This window comes from Oncorhynchus keta, unplaced genomic scaffold, assembly GCF_023373465.1.
Source record: "Oncorhynchus keta strain PuntledgeMale-10-30-2019 unplaced genomic scaffold, Oket_V2 Un_scaffold_14865_pilon_pilon, whole genome shotgun sequence".
NCBI classification, from domain to species: domain Eukaryota; kingdom Metazoa; phylum Chordata; class Actinopteri; order Salmoniformes; family Salmonidae; genus Oncorhynchus; species Oncorhynchus keta.
Window position 1 is genome coordinate 272,501 of NW_026290793.1, and position 14,422 is coordinate 286,922.

Below are 14,422 nucleotides of genomic sequence, written 5' to 3' on the forward strand. Positions count from 1 at the left end.
ATGCGGGATGAAAACCGGTCTTCTCCACCACTACTGTAAATACTGATGCAGGATGAAAACCCGGTCTTCTCCACCACTACTGTAAATACTGATGCGGGATGAAACCCGGTCTTCTCCACCACTACTGTAAATACTGATGCGGGATGAAAACCCGGTCTTCTCCACCACTACTGTAAATACTGATGCGGGATGAAAACCCGGTCTTCTCCACCACTACTGTAAATACTGATGCGGGATGAAAACCGGTCTTCTCCACCACTACTGTAAATACTGATGCAGGATGAAAACCCGGTCCTTCTCCACCACTACTGTAAATACTGATGCAGGATGAAAACCCGGTCTTCTCCACCACTACTGTAAATACTGATGCAGGATGAAAACCCGGTCTTCTCACCACTACTGTAAATACTGATGCGGGATGAAAACCGGTCTTCTCCCACCACTACTGTAAATACTGATGCGGGATGAAAACCCGGTCTTCTCCACCACTACTGTAAATACTGATGATGATGAACTGACCCGGTCTCCACTACTGTAAATACTGATGCAGGATGAAAACCGGTCTTCTCCACCACTACTGTAAATACTGATGCAGGATTGGTCTTCTCCACCACACTGTAAATACTGATGCAGGATAAAAAAGAGGTTTGGTCTAGAAGTGAATGTCTAGTATCACCTTATTTAACCAGAATTATAGATTTGAAAAGAGCAGGAAGACTACATTAGGCAGAGGTGATTTCACTGTAATAATGTACAGTGGGGCAAAAAAGTATTTAGTCAGCCACCAAATGTGCAAGTTCTCCCACTTAAAAAGATGAGGCCTGTAATTGCCAACAATGACCTCTGTCATTGCCAACAAAGGGTATATAACAAAGTATTGAGATAAACTTTTGTTATTGACCAAATACTTATTTTCCACCATAATTTGCAAATAAATACATAACAAATCCTACAATGTGATTTTCTGGATTTATTCCCCTCATTTTGTCCGTCATAGTTGAAGTGTACCTATGATGAAAATTACAGGCCTCTCTCATCTTTTTAAGTGGGAGAACTTGCACAATTGGTGGCTGACTAAATACTTTTTTGCCCCACTGTAAGTAATAAATCAGTGATAGAGGAGTCAGTGTTCATGTAATAAAAAATCATATGACTTAAAAACACAATGTTATTTTTGTGGGAAACGTATAAATTAATTTATGCAATTTTCATAAAAATTCACATAAGAAACAGAGGCACTTCTTTTCAATTTCGTAATATACACAATGTGTTCCAAACTGCAAATAAAACATGAAATGAATAGAGGCTTAGATGCATAGCAGAAGGTGTGTGTCTACAGTATGTAGATACTTCTGAACGCGTGTCTGTATTTATCAGGATGCTCCCGGTGGGCTGGTTAAATTGATGAGGCCTTGTTTCTCTGATTTTTGAGGTGCAGCTAAGGATGAATATTCAATGTGTTCAGAATAGGCTTTCTAGAAACCTCAGAGCAAAAGAGGAGACAATGTGTGTGTGTAGAGGGAGAGAGTGGTAGACACACACACACACAGCAGCCGTGGGAGGAGAGAGCAACAGTGACAAACAGCTCTGGTGCTACAGAGGTGGCAGGAAATCTATCAAGCCGGACAATAAAATTGCAATTGAGTTTCTCCAGCTTTTTTTTTTTATAGCAAATGCATGTATCTGGATGGCTAGTGCCCGCCGCACCTACTCAATTCAAAGACTGCATGGGACCCTCTGTGTGTGTGTGTGTGTGTGTGTGTGTGTGTGTGTGTGTGTGTGTGTGTGTGTGTGTGTGTGTGTGTGTGTGTGTGTGTGTGTGTGTGTGTGTGTGTGTGTGTGTGTGTGTGTGTGTGTGTGTGTGTGTGTGTGTGTGGTGCTGTTTTTAGATTAGTGCATGGGCACTGTAAACAGAGCTATGCAGCAAGAGCATTAATCTTGTGCAATTATGGGAAAGGGCGATTACCATCTGTCCAGTACTGAAGTGAATGATCAATTCCACTACTCAGTCGCACACATTTTTACACAGTGGCTGGTATGGCAGTGTCGTAAAGTGAAACTACAGAGCAGCGTGTGATTGTGGCCATGTGCAACGTGCTACAGCAATACGCTCGGGGCAACACACAACCCTAAACACACAAGGTGTTATTTACAAATAAACACTCACTTTGGGTTTATTTTCTACTGCACAGGACTGATGTCAATTGGACAAGCCTATGACTTTTCACATGTGTCTTCGCATCCGCTCCTAGCTCATTTAAAAAGGGTAACTATTCTTTAATATACAATATATCAATAAATATGTGAAGAATCATTCATGGTGTGCTTTCATGGAGAAAAGAACATGTTTTAAAGGACTCGTGAATAAATGCTGTGTATTTATTGTTAGTCTACAGTGTAGAAAGCAACCATCGTGATTTGATGTTTAAGCTTGTGTAAAACTCTAAAGTGAAATAGTCCTTATCATTTGTCTATGAACAGCTTTAGTACAAAATGACATCACAAAAAGGAAATGACTGAAAAATGCCTTTCACGATAAGAGACTTAAAGTCCCAAGGCAAAAATGCAGAAACGGCAGCAGAATCATTTGGAACAGTCCAGCCAGAATTGGCGGTGATGTCATTTTGTAGCAGTCTTTGTTTGTTTTTTTCCCACGTCTCCACAACGACATATTAACTCAGCACTGTCGTTACCAATGATATGAGAAATCCTTCAGTCAGATATGATAATGGATACACAAAGTTATTTTTTCGCATACAACCTTTAGGTTGGGTACACACGGACAGGGTTGAGGTGGGGTACGTAAATGTTGAGGTCGAGAGCTTTTGGTCTCGCAAATACTGTGCAACCAAGCCAACCAACTTTAGTCCTGAGAAGGAGAGACAGTGCCAAATGGTGTAACTGTGCCCCCTAGTGGCCTTTATCCATCACTACATCCTCAGAACTCCATAGACATCCACCTCAACACAAAAATAGCCTAGTATCCCTCAACCAACCTTCAATCTGCCAAGCTTTATAAACCACCCACACCACAATCCGACGCCGACCAAATTACTTCACTGCCTTGGAACCTGGCTCCGTAATCCAATATCAACAATTCATTTTTAAACAGCCTTTTTTTAAATTGAGTTTCTGAAATAAGAAGAGCCGGCAGTTTATGTTTAACTAAAGAGTGGGAAACTCAATACATAAATAAATTACTAGAAGGGATGGAAGAGGAAAAATAACTGATTCCATTAAGCCAGCACACTGCCGTTTTCACATCATAATCAGCACAAGATTTCCACCAGGCTCGATCTGACGGGCACAGAGAGAGGCACTTCTCTGTTAGTCAGTCACTATTAATCTATGAGTGGGTCATTGAGGATAGGGGGGGATCTTTGGACATTTCCTCTGAGACTGTTATTATGTCAGGATGAAACTTAAAACATGGAAACCCCTGACTGGCTGGATAGAGAGTTGAGATAGATCTTGACGGCTGAGCGCCCTGGAGACGCTGAGGTAGGAGAAAGGGCAGCGAGGTGAGTGGAGTCTAATTTCAGCGCTAAAGAAAGAGAGAGAAAGTAAGAGGAGAGTGAATGAGAGCGGGGAGAGTGTGTGTTCACAAAATAATGAAAAAGAGAAAAGGACGTAGCTAAAAAGAGGAGAGAGAGAACAAATAGATTGGAAGAGCAAGAGAAAGAGTCGACAATCCACAGAGACGTATAGAAACCTATCCAGAAGCCCTGGTGCTCTCCGTGAGACAGAGTTTGGTTGACCGTCTGACGGGGTTAATGAGCTCTCTGACCTTGGAGTGGGTGATGGACAGGGTGTCCACCCACACGCGCCAGCCGCCCCACTCGTACTTGATGGCGTGGTAGAGCAGGATGCGGAAGATGGCGTACACCATCTCAGTGACCTTCTGCTCCTCGCTGCTCTTGGGGTTGATGAAGCACAGAGAGAGCATCCAATCCTGCCACACCGAGCACTGCAGCAGGCTCCTGATAAACACACACAAAACACACACAAAGATATGAGCGCTCCGAAGACTAAGCACTGTATATGCGTGCATACACACAAACATTTGAAAAACAATTCTACATACACAGCACACTCATGTAGTGTACAGATACACAATATCACACATCTTCAAAACATCCTGTACTCTGAGCATATGAAGGACAAAGCTTGTTGGCCTCACTGCAGTAAAGCCCCAGCACGGCGCCAGCATGAGGAACTGGGAGATGTAATCGGACAGGGGATGTATGCCAGGAAAACGTCCTGAACTCAACCAGAGGGCTGTACTGAAGTGATATTGGTGCCGACCTGGGTTCAAATAGTATTTGTTTCCTTTCAAATACTCCCTAGAGTGGATTGATTGCGCTTGATAGAGGTTGCCTGGCGCAACTGAACCAATGGAATAGTCGCAAAACTGCAAAGCTCCTCCCACCTGGCACTCGAGGGGGCTCAAGCAAAACCTCAAAGTATTTGAATAGATTTCAAATTCTATTTGAACCCAGTTCTTGTTTAGTGGTAGTCTATTGCAGAGTAGTCCACTCCGGGGCTGAGTCGTTCCTTAACTCCTGTTATATATGCTGTTATTGAACAGATCATGATCATGTCTGGGAAGACCCTGTCGTAGTGTACTATGTAGTGTATATACTTGAGTGTACTAAGATACCAGGTATCTTGGTAGTAGCATGGGGCTGAGGCGTTCCTTACCTCCTGTTATCTTTGCTGTTATTGAACAGTTTGATCATGTCTGACAGGAAGACCCTGCGCACCTCCATGCTCTCTGGGGAGAGGGGAGAGTTCTTCAGCAGGGCAGCGATCACCTTCAGGACCTCTCTGTCAAAACACAGGAAAACACGTTCTGTTAATGCCCCGTTACGGTAAGTTCGCACGGTTTAGTACACAGGCAGCACTACTTTCCCTGCAGGGTTAATGACTCGGGTCGTACAGAACAGACGTCAGCAGAGGAATGCAGAGAACAGACTGTTGTCTGTCATAGTATAATATCTTCATTAAAATAAGGAGTTTTTAATAACTGATGCACCAAATAAGACGTGATAAAGCAAGAGACAGAATCTGAGAATTCATTTAAATAAATGAATCAATTTAAATAAATTCTGATCGTTTTGAAAGTAGTATGAAAATTGTGACATGCTACAATACTGATTTTAAAACATTTTAAATATCTTAATATTGATACTGAATAATACCATTTTACTCCCTATGAGTGATTCAAATTGTGTATCCTAAATAGCAAAAATATAACGTATTTCTCAAATGAACACACTTTCCAAGAAAACAAATCAATTGCAGAGGGAGTAAGAGTCAGACCACAATTCAACAACACAATCAGACAATTCATCTCAACATGTGTGAATCATTGTGTCACAAGCCATCTTGATTTGACTGTCAGCAGACACCTCAACATCTATGTGGTGGAAACAATCAAACAAAGTTTGATATTGTTTCAACTCAGAGATGTGTGTGTGTGTTTGTTTGTGTACCACGCCTGCCAAAGTCCTATGCAGGCTTCCTGGAACCCTTTCTTTGGTTAACCTAAAGAGACTGGCTGTTTAGATGAATTATATAGACTATGTCAGTGTCCATTTAGCTTGAGTCAGGAAGGGGGTTATAGTTTCACTTTGTAAATCTTGGACCTTGGTAGTAACCCGATGGTAACCAACAAGGACCCCTGCTCTCATAGCCCAGGCGTTTGTTGTTTCTATAAGACTTAGTCAATCAAATTATGAATCACTGAACTCTCACTGCCAGAAATGACCTCTGCATGTTGCACAGAGGGATGGAGGATGTAGGTATGGGAGTCTTCTCCCCCCGTTTGGTCTTGAGTTCTTTCCATGGAGTTAATTTAAGGAAACGGTACTTCCTTAGTTTGTTTGATTCGCTCTGACGTTACTAAAGACTGCAATCAGGCCCATTTTGAGGCTTCAGAGCAGATAACATCAAGAAGAGAACGCAGGCAGCTACAGTAAAGGAGAAACAGACTCCATGTTGCTCCCATGGCTCAGAACTCCCATAAAGTGTGTTCAGTTCACATGCAAAAAGCACATAGTCTCTATTTTACGCTGCACACGACTGGATGCCTTTACCACAATAAAGGGCCTTTGCTAATCAATGTGTGACTATGAGATGTGTAACACACACACACACACACACACACACACACACACACACACACACACACACACACACACACACACACACACACACAAGGCTAAATTGTACGATTAGAGCAGGGTTAAAGTAAACCTCGGTTGTGATTTCAGCCTGACTCAGTTCTTTTCCCCCTCTCCGCCACAGCTGGGGAAGTAGATTCTCCCACATATGAAAAGGTTTTGAGAGCTGGCATGAAATTAGAGGTAAGAAATAATGGTCTGAAAATACTAGACGAGGACAGGATGAGACAAGTACTTTGATCAAAGCAATGAGGTTGCTATGGGCTTGTTACGTTGCATCAAACAGAAACTAAGCATGGACGTTGTCCCCTCTTAATGAGGCATGTATAGAAAAATATGCCACTGGTAGTAAAAGGAAACAGCTACATCCGGGGAGTATTACTTTAAATGACTGTATGTGTACATTATCAGAATATTAAAAGATAAACATCAAATGAGAAACCCTTTTGCAGAAGACAGAGTCATAATGCAAACATCATTTTTAAATGTTTCTAATTGCCAAGAAAACTGTAAAATGGTCTGTGAGATACATTTTGAACTATACATTCCTGTTCCTCTAAACTCTTATTAAAAATGCCACATAATGCAATAGTGTATCAACTTAATGAAATATTAAGTTGCCATGTAAGCTTGTTGCGTCATTTCCGGATGGATTAAATACCTACTTTTGAAAAATGATACCTGAGTTTCAGCAGGGAAAAGGCTTCTTATTGACATTATATAATGCCGCAGGGCCTGGTGTCGATTTCATGAGGTCTTTAACGATGCACCTATTTTATTCAGTTCCACTTCAGCTGTTGTGTGAACGCTAACTGAATAAAACTGATATTTCACAACTTTAATTTGTTGTGAAACATATATATTTTTTTAAATATACTGTCACAATATCATTTCATTAAGTAGGTTTTTTTCTCTCAATAGCTACTTTTTTATTATATATAAAATCAAATAAAAATGGACTTAAAATGTACCAGCTGAATCTTTATAGCCCAACACGACCACTATTAGCCTAATCGTATATGATCACATACCGTTTGAGTAGTATAGTTTTGTAGCCTCAATTTATGCTCCACATTTGTTGGCCAGTATATAACAGTGGCAGCGGCCGTAAGGGAGAGGAGGCTCTCTAGGTCTGGTCAAGCAGCGGTAGGTAAAGGGGATTTATTTAGTGGTGGGTTGCCGAGGGGTGACTCACGCGGGTTGACAATCTTCACATTGGAGTCGGGGTCCGGATGCTGTTTATGGATCACTTGAGTGCAGATCTGCTCGGTCAGGATCTACGGAGAAGGAGAGGGAGAAAGTAGAGACGAGGGGAGAAAAGAAAAGGGAGAAATAGAGGAGACATAAATACTTTTATGTGAATCTATAGCTCATAGTAACAGCACCAAGAAGTACGTGAGTTCCACATTGCAATTCCACAGTATTCAGTTCAACCAGGATCTGCACAGAAAAGGGAGAAATGAGATTTACATAAATACTTTTCTGCATCTATAGCTCATACTAACAGCACCAGGGAAGAGGTACATTGGGCCATACAGAAATCCACATATGTGTTCACCAAGTCTTTACAGAAGAAATACGTAACAAGAATCAGTGACGAATCGAATAGACGGCAATATCTCACAGTAACATCAGAGGAGGAATACATGAAATTCCCCCAGTGTCTCCTGTCAATCCCATATATTTACAAGGTCAGATACAATGATTCCTGTGGAGTTTAATATAGTGTGCATTAATGTCCATCAAAATTCTTGGTATGCCATTATAACATAGATACATTAACACAAATGACCATCATTTGAGTTATTACCAATGGGTAATGATAGAACATCATGATTCAAAACGGACTGCAATGTTTTCAGAAGGGATATGCTATTCAGGTCCAGACAGAAGGAGAATAGCTAGAGCTGACGCAGGCCACAGGAAAACTAGAGTTTAACTACACCTTCTATACAACTTAATCAAACAAACTATAAAAGCGTTAAATCACTCAGAAAACACACTTCTAATCTAAATAATGTGTTCTCAGAATTAATTAATGTGTAATCAGTGCATGTATAACTGAACTAATACAGCGATGGAAATCATCAGCCAATGCAAATACAAAATGGAGGGCAGTTAGTATTAGGATTTATGGGGGAGGCAAAGAGAAAATAGCTTCGTATGTCAACTACTACATTTTCTTATAGACTCTCCTACACATACACGGCAAGGAAGAGACGAGGGAGGGACTAACTGACCTCGAAGAGCACGTTGTAGGTTGTCATGCTGAACTGGTTGGAGTGGAGCAGCAGTCGCTCGTTGAGCAGGGAGAAGAGCCCGTGACCCAGCATGACCTCTGACTTCCTCCTGGAACAAAGGTCAAAGGTCAAACGGTCAGTGAGTATCCATTGACATTTGGTACCAGCGCACTGATCACTATATCCACAGTGTATCGTGTTGCACTTAATTACATGCAAACATTTTAACTAGACAGTTAACTATAAATTCACAAAAGCATTACTTGGCACCATTGTATGGTATAGCAAGCAATGTTTCCAAAATGTTGGGCGGTACATATTCCATTTTGGGCTGTCGGTCAAGGACTGGTTGAGGACAGACAAGGAAAATTCCCGAAGCCATAGGGTGAGTCACGGACTATGAATGTTTGTGAACCGCCGCTTGTGTAAGTTTACCAGTGCATCAGAACACATTTGAACACAGTTGAAAGACATGAAAAAAAGCAACCCTGCAGAGGCCTGTCAGGACCCTTCAAAGACAAGTATCCCTCAGAGCTTTCATCTCTGAGTATCACTCATCTGTACATATTCTGGGATGATAAAGATGGTATTAGTCAGACAGCAAAGAGTCTGACTGTCTCAGCGTTTCTCTCAGGCCCCCCTTCCAGCATTAGGGAACATCCTCTACACACGCACGCATGCCCACGTCGATTTCTAAGGGCACAAGCACTGTTTATGATAAACTGTTCGGTCACCTCTTGTTGGCGGAGAGAAAATGTTGCAAATTTAAAGAGCATTTCCTGCAATTTGACTTTTTTTTTAATGGGGTGCAGAGCAAATGTTGCAGGTTTAAAGCATGTCCAATGTGTTTTCATGTGATATTTCTATGACTCAGACATTACAACAACATCTATGGGCTACAAAACCTAGATAGAAAATGGTAGCTGACATGGGCTAGTTGATCTGGACATTTCTGACAAGTTATGAATAGCATCTCTACGGTATTCCAGGAACTATATGACAAGGAAAACTGATGATGCGGTACCCAATGTAGAAATTGCACCGAAATCTACTATTCCAACTTCAAGAAAGAGTTGAAAGCTGGACTGTGTTCACGTAACAACAAAGTGATTTTTGGGGGGCACTGGGGCTGAGGATGAGGCTAGAGCTGAGGATGATGCTGGGGATGAGGATGACGCTGGGGCTGGGGAATATGTACTACCACTGATCAAAAGTTTGGGAGATCAAAAAGGAATCAGTAGAATTGGAAATAGAGCCTCAATGAGACCTGCACTGTATTTCATCCTGGGTTGTTGTCTTTCGACTCTGACATCTTAATTGGTCGCTGAACCAAAGGAGGCTTACGAGTGGCTAATTTGTTATCTAAAACACTTCTACACAACTAGAGGCAATTTACTCTCCAAAGAGAGAGAAATAGAAGGGGCTTTAATAGCAGCTATTCATTTTACTACCAGGCTGAACGAGGATTAGATATCGACCTCCACCTGAATGAGACCCTTTTCTCTGTAGATACTCATCTCCATGATGGGATTATATAACTGAGGAGAGGCCATTTTGAATTGAAAACACTTTTGGCTGCCTGAAGGTAAATGACTATAGAATAGGAATAATTACATCAATGACTGAGCCTAACTGAGTCCTTCTTTAATCTGGAACAAATGTGCTTTTAATGTTCAAGGCAGAATTAAGTGCTTTTATGCGACCAAACGTGCGGACAATTCTTAATAATATCCTACAGACAAGAGTACAAGGTAAGTGACAGCAACATATTAGTTGTTCTTACTTAGCGGGCAAGTGTTTGAGGAAGTAGCCCAAGACTTTGAGTGCCTGAACTCTGATTCCTTCACTGTTGGAAGCCAGCAGCTTGTAAATGGCCCTGTACAGAAACAAAGAAAAACACACAAATAACTAATTTAACATATTTAAGCAAATTTAACAGTTTCTCAAATTATAAAACCTAAAAGAGTGTATCAGAACCAAACATTTACAGAATCACTTCATGACAGATTATATCTGCTTTGTGAACCTACTATACAGTTGTATAGGACATCTACTTGGGTCGTAAAATAGAGGCGGTTGGAGCCTTTATGAGTGGCGTCAGGCAAAGATTTCCAGAAGCTTTTAAAGTGGGCCTATATCAGACACCAGCCCAGACATTGACACACTACATTTAACCCCCTGTGACAGAGAATGCAAACAGGGTGACTAAATAAGCTACATAAATCTTGTGCGCCGTCGTCGCCGAATGTCAATAGTCCTGCAGATAAAGGATCAAATGAAGCCAGTAAACCATCTGTATTGGCCTCGGTGTCATCTGGCTTCATTTTGGCTTGTATGAAACAAACAGAACCACAAGGGCACATCTGAAATGGCAGCCTAGTCCCTTTATAGCCTCTGGTTAAAAGTAGTGCACTATTATACAGGAAATAGGGTACCGTCTCCGGCACTACAAATGTAACACGGTACCATTTCGACGGCAAACACAAAGTAGGCTCACATCACAGCGATCTTGTTCTCAGAGGCCGCAGGGCCTGTGGTGGAGTGTGCGCCACCCGTTGCCACGGGAGATGACGTTATAGTTACAGTACCGTCATAGAAGTCAAACGACTGGAACGGGCACTCCCATTGGAGCTCTGTGATGGGCAGCGGGTCATTCTATTCCTGAAGCTCACCGTACTCCGTTGCGCTGATCAAAGGCCTGCACCATGGAGCCGTGATGCTCCGACATCAGAGCCACCAGCAGCTGAAGCACATCCATTAGATTGTCGTCCTGGGAAAATAAATACAGTTGTACTGAATTGAATGAATCAGACCACGGAGGAGGCCCTGTTGTTAGCATTATTAGCAATATGATAAATAGTGTGTGCGCGCGCTACTGGGCTCGCAATTAGCACCGCCTTTCACTGTGGAGTCATGCAACCCAACGAGAGATGAATAGTGTGGCTAGTGGGTGTGCTGTTACGCCATGTATCATCATGAAGCAGACACCAAAACACACCCTACTGTACAGACACCCACATGGATGCAGAGTACCCACAAACACAGGCATTGACCATGTAAGTGCAATAATTAATACTGTTTATTTTCGCACTAATTATTGATTAATCCGTGATACACAACATCAAGGATCAAACCAGTGCACCGTTTCCATCTTGATTAGTAATGGTCGCTACGGAAACAGATCATTCGTCGTTGATAACGAATGTTGATGGAATGAATAATACACGGAAACAAGAGAATTATCTGATGAATGAACAATCCACAGAAGACTGCAGAGCTCCTGAAGGAGAGCAGTTAATCCCCTCGTTCCTGCAGGGATCATTCCTGCTTGTTTTACAGCACCATCATTTCTCTATGCATCACTGCAGTGTAAACACAGAGGCTTCTGTGAGAGCGAGGGCTTGGTGAAACTGGGCAACGGTTCAAAAGAGCCTGGTCGGTTCCCCGGCACAGTGTGATTGGTCTGTCTATCTATAGCAGAGAGGAGAGAGGGTCTGGGAGGCCAGAGCTGTTGGCTTAGAGTGCCACCTAGTGGGCAGTTTTATACCTGAAAACTGTAAAGGAGCATTGAGTAAGAACGAACAGGAATTACTGGAGAGTGGATACTGCATGGTGCAGATGCATACTCGTTTTAACAATAAAGTATCTATTGTATAAAAGTAGTGCACCGTATAAGACATGATATTTTGCATGATTTTTTTAGTTGTCACCTCATGCATGGTGAGCAGGTAGTTGAGAATACTCTGAAGCTCATCTTCCTTCACTCCGTAATCCTGAAAATAGAGAGTACAGAATATAAATCTAACTTTTCACCGATCATAGTTATTGGAGATTAACATTAGGTGCAAAAAGGCGAAATATATATATTATTTTGAATATCAAACGAGATTGTCATTATATACACTTTATAAACTAACCTTCATTATGAGTTGTTTCACAAACAGCAGCAGAAAGGCTCTGAGAGAGTGGATCTCCTTCTGATTGGGTCTCGGACCGTCTACACAGACACACAACGACAGACACACAGACAGACACACGCAGAGATAAAGTCATTAGAGAAGGTCTGTTGTCAAAAGGATGTTATTTAGGACGCGATGCAGAGCGCACAGCTGTAGGTAGACAATACAAAATGTTTATTCTAGATTTAGCAGACAACATAGAGGTACAAGGAGGACAGGAAAGCACATTCTGCAGGGGACACAAAGGACTGGATGTTCAACTTCCATGGCAACACTACAGCAACTACTGGTCTGGGGATGGAGAGGTATCAGTCTGTATCAGTGTGTGTAGAAAAGTGTGTGTTAATGGAAATATGAAAGAGTGCGTGTGTGTGTGTGTAGGGAGGCATGTGTGTGTTCTCTTACCGAGGCCCTTGGGCGTGACTCCGCTGCGGTCCTGGGGGTTGACGACCCAGTAGTAGTACTTGAGCGTGTGCATGACCTGCAGCACCGTGCCCACCCTGCGGATGGCGTTGTAGATGGTCACCGTGCTGATGAACTCGGTGGACAGGTAAGTGTACAACACCAACTGCACCTGAGGGGTGAATGCACACACACACGTACGTAAGAACACATACAGTCGACTAACCGATGCCCCCACACATTGACTCTGTACCGGTACCCCCTGTATATAGCCTCGCTATTGTTATTTTACTACAACTCTTTAATTATTTGTTACTTCATATATTATTATTAAATATATGTATTTTTTTACTTATCTATTTTTTACTGAACACTTATTTTTCTTAAAACTGCATTGTTTGTTAAGGGCTTGTAAGTAAGCATTTCACTGTAAGGTCTTCATTCAGCGCATGTGACAAACAACATTTGATTTGAGGTGAAAAACCGAGCATGAGGTGAGGCAGAAATAAAATCCAATAGCCTAACCGACTGAATGGTGGGCTGTCGCTCTCATGTACTGGAGGAGAGACACAAGGACTAGAGTATGAAAGGATGATGATGGGATGGGCAGAGGTGGATGGGTGTGTGTTTGCCTGTCTACACGACACATGTGTGTGTGCCTTCATGTGCCTACCTGCTTGCACAACTGTGTCCTTGACTGTGTGTCACCGTGCATGCGTCTACCTGCCTGCACATGTGTGTGTCCCTGTGCCAGTACCTCTCCTCTCTTACCTTGGCAGGGGCATGGATCCAGATGGCAGGGTTGAACAGGATGTGGTCACACAGCTGCTTGAGCAGCAGGACGCCGTTCTGCAGGTTGCTGAGGTAACGGGCGAAGGCCAGCACGATGTCCAGCACGGACCGAGTAACATGCACCTTGGAAGACTACAGAGGAGGGAGGAGGAAGGGAGGGAGCAGAGGACACCCAAAAAGAGAAAGGTGAATCAGGTTAACTCTGTGTCTAACAAGCCCACTGTCAGCTGTGACCTCTAAATGCAGCTAAGCAATTAGGGCCATAGATGTAAATAGACATTTAGAGTAACCTATATACCTGACCACACACATGCAGACACAATCAACAAGCTACCAGATGTAGGGGCGTTTAGCACTGGTCTCAGAACAGACAAATGCAGTATGGAATTGGAGGGCACAGCACTGAGGCTGAAGGACAGACAGCTCACTATCTGCTCCTCTCTGATGTAATGGACAGAGTGCTGGGAAATCATATTATCCACCTTCCAATTTCAGCACAGAACAGCAATTAGGACGGACGAGAGGAAGACTGCAGAGTGTGAATGTGTCTCTGGCGAGGGGGTGTGTGTATCACGTCTCTCACCTTCTCCAGGGTGTAACCGATGACCAGGAAGCCCTTGCAGGCCAGGACCTGCTCTTGCATAGCCACAGAGTTCTTCAGCATCTCCATCACAAAGGACAGCAAAGTGCAACTGGGAGGGAGAGAGAGTGGTTAGCTGCTGAGTAAGACTTGCCCCTTACAGGGTATATCCTATAGCTATTGTCTAAAATAATGAGGGTGTCACCATTCTACCATTCTGCTGTGAGAACACAATCTATGCAACACCTTCCCCTTGAGGGCAGA

General features: G+C 42.7%; 1 protein-coding gene across 1 annotated transcript in view; it reads right to left on the reverse strand.

Annotated features, from left to right (window-relative positions):
• Positions 1 to 14,248, reverse strand: part of LOC127927514 (lipopolysaccharide-responsive and beige-like anchor protein) — a 54,271-nt gene extending 40,023 nt beyond the window's left edge. Inside the window, exons 1-11 of the mRNA XM_052513986.1 lie at positions 14,162 to 14,248; positions 13,558 to 13,710; positions 12,790 to 12,958; positions 12,343 to 12,422; positions 12,136 to 12,198; positions 11,098 to 11,195; positions 10,209 to 10,301; positions 8,426 to 8,534; positions 7,377 to 7,462; positions 4,702 to 4,827; positions 3,788 to 3,980 (exon numbers count right to left, since the gene is read on the reverse strand). Coding sequence (XP_052369946.1) covers positions 3,788 to 3,980; positions 4,702 to 4,827; positions 7,377 to 7,462; positions 8,426 to 8,534; positions 10,209 to 10,301; positions 11,098 to 11,195; positions 12,136 to 12,198; positions 12,343 to 12,422; positions 12,790 to 12,958; positions 13,558 to 13,710; positions 14,162 to 14,248 — 1,257 coding nt within the window. The remainder of the gene's footprint in view (positions 1 to 3,787; positions 3,981 to 4,701; positions 4,828 to 7,376; positions 7,463 to 8,425; positions 8,535 to 10,208; positions 10,302 to 11,097; positions 11,196 to 12,135; positions 12,199 to 12,342; positions 12,423 to 12,789; positions 12,959 to 13,557; positions 13,711 to 14,161) is intronic.
• Between the last annotated feature and the right edge of the window lie 174 nt (positions 14,249 to 14,422).